Source organism: Olea europaea, chromosome 12 (genome assembly GCF_002742605.1).
Source record: "Olea europaea var. sylvestris chromosome 12, O_europaea_v1, whole genome shotgun sequence".
Taxonomy (NCBI): domain Eukaryota; kingdom Viridiplantae; phylum Streptophyta; class Magnoliopsida; order Lamiales; family Oleaceae; genus Olea; species Olea europaea.
In genome coordinates, this window is record NC_036248.1 from 2,134,344 (window position 1) to 2,136,522 (window position 2,179).

Genomic DNA, 2,179 nt, shown 5'->3' on the forward strand with positions numbered 1-2,179 from the left:
CAAATTATTTCGTCAGTCATCAACACCAATCTGGCCAGTTGATATTTTGTATAGTGGTAGGTTTGTCATAGTTGAGATTGAAAGAAGAGGGGAGTAGTGGACCTACAGAGACTTTCTTCTAAACCCCGCTCCACGTTATGCTTCAGAGATGGGTCCCACATTTGAATTAGAATACTACTTTCTCAACTTTCTGGAGGACTTGATCTTGTCATCACTAATAATTGTTCGAGTATTTAAACTCTTATCTAGAATTTTGAAGAATTACAGAAGTATTAGACATGTCAATTGGAACGAGAATTTCGATTGTTCTTGGTTTATCATACTACTTGTTTGTGAGTCCTCCAGCCTATGCAGACAAAGAAAGGGACACAATTTTGCATGGGCAGCCACTCGAGGACTGGGAGTCCCTCAGTTCAGCAAACAAGGTATTCAGATTGAATTTCTTTAGCCCACGAAACTCAAGTAGGCGGTATTTAGGCATATGTTACAACACACCACCGGATTACGGGGAAGCCAATCTTCCACTTTATGATCGGACAGTGTGGGTGGCCAATCGTGACACTCCAATTGTTGATGCACCGGGGAGTCTTATGATTGACAATGATGGCAAGTTGAAGATTACTTCCAGCAGAGGGTATGTTCCCAGTATTTTTAATTCTATCCCGAGAGCCAGTAGTAATGCAAGTGCTACACTGCTAGATAATGGCAATTTTGTACTAAGAGAACTGAATCTAAATGGTTCTGTAAACCGAACCTTGTGGCAAAGTTTTGATTACCCTACAGACACGATTCTACCTGGAATGAAGCTAGGTAACAATTTCAAAACAGGGCATCGGTGGTTGCTCACATGTTGGATAAGCAAAGAAGAACCATCGTCGGGATCATTTGCCATTGGTGGAGACCCAAATGGCACAAACCAAAACGTAGTGTGGTATCAGGGAAATGTGTATTGGACTAGTGGGGTTTGGAGTAATGGACATTTTGGCAATCTTCCCAAATTACTTGATGGTGAATTCAGCTACGTTTCAAATGAGAATGAGAAGTACCTTACATATTCAGTAAATAAGAATATTTCTTTCCTTTATTTCAGAATAGATCCAGTGGGTGTCATGATGGGAATAGTATTAGGATCCTTTGGTGATTGTTCTCTTGCGAAACAGGACGAAGGATGTGTGAAAAAGACATTGCCTGAGTGTAGGAAGCCTGATTATTGGTTTGAGAGTAGGGCAGGTTACATGCTTGGTGATGGTTACAGATTTGGTGAAAACTACAACCTGAGCATCTTTGATTGTCAGGACAAGTGTGAGCAGAATTGTTCTTGTGTTGCTTATGCTTCTCGCACCACCCAATATGGTTCTGGTTGCGAGATTTGGAGTATGGAAACTAACTTCTACCCATCAGGATATGCAGACAGGGAGATTTACATTCTTAAAAGGGATATAGGAAGAGGTTGGATTTACATTCTCATCATCTTTGCAAACGTCAAGTTCACCATGCGTAGTTTCTTGGTGTAATACTAAAGCTCAACATATATAGGTGTTTCTGATATTCTAAATATGAGCTCATTATTAGTAATCGACTCATTCCGTTACTTTTTTATAGAATCCACCAATGATCGTGGGAAGCACAGATCGGCAGCTAGGCACTGGTGGATATGGCTTATTGCGGCATTGGGTGGGACAATATTGCTGGCATTCTGCATCATTTGCTATGTTGTACAACGAAACCTCCGAGTAAAAGGTGAGTACTTAGACCAAATTAGATGTTATTAGTATTTCTGTCCATATCTTACTTTTTGTATTTGTATACAAAGAAAAAACAAGAATGCAGCTAGATGAGCTGGAAGATATCATAACCGCTCCAGGCAAATACAGCCAACCCAGTGATAAAATGGATAAGAAGATGAGCCAAGTGTACAATTTCAGCTTTGTAAGTATTGCTATGGCCACAAACAATTTCGCTGACGAGAATAAGCTTGGAGAGGGGGGCTTTGGACCAGTTTATAAGGTAAGCTTTTTCACTGCAGGAACTCTTAAGGTAGCATAAGTTGAGATATCAATGATTAGCTGATTTTTCAGGGAACATTACCTTGTGGGCAAGAGATAGCTATAAAAAGACTTTCAAGAAGCTCAGGACAAGGGATGAGAGAGTTCAAAAATGAGATTCAACTGATAGCCAA

General features: G+C 40.2%; 1 protein-coding gene across 1 annotated transcript in view; it reads left to right on the top strand.

Moving 5' to 3' along the window:
* The first annotated feature begins 237 nt into the window (after positions 1 to 237).
* Positions 238 to 2,179, top strand: part of LOC111406414 (G-type lectin S-receptor-like serine/threonine-protein kinase CES101) — a 16,694-nt gene continuing 14,752 nt past the window's right edge. Inside the window, exons 1-4 of the mRNA XM_023035846.1 lie at positions 238 to 1,449; positions 1,603 to 1,740; positions 1,814 to 2,007; positions 2,079 to 2,174. Of these exons, the coding sequence (XP_022891614.1) occupies positions 279 to 1,449; positions 1,603 to 1,740; positions 1,814 to 2,007; positions 2,079 to 2,174 (1,599 nt within the window). The 5' untranslated portion in view covers positions 238 to 278. The remainder of the gene's footprint in view (positions 1,450 to 1,602; positions 1,741 to 1,813; positions 2,008 to 2,078; positions 2,175 to 2,179) is intronic.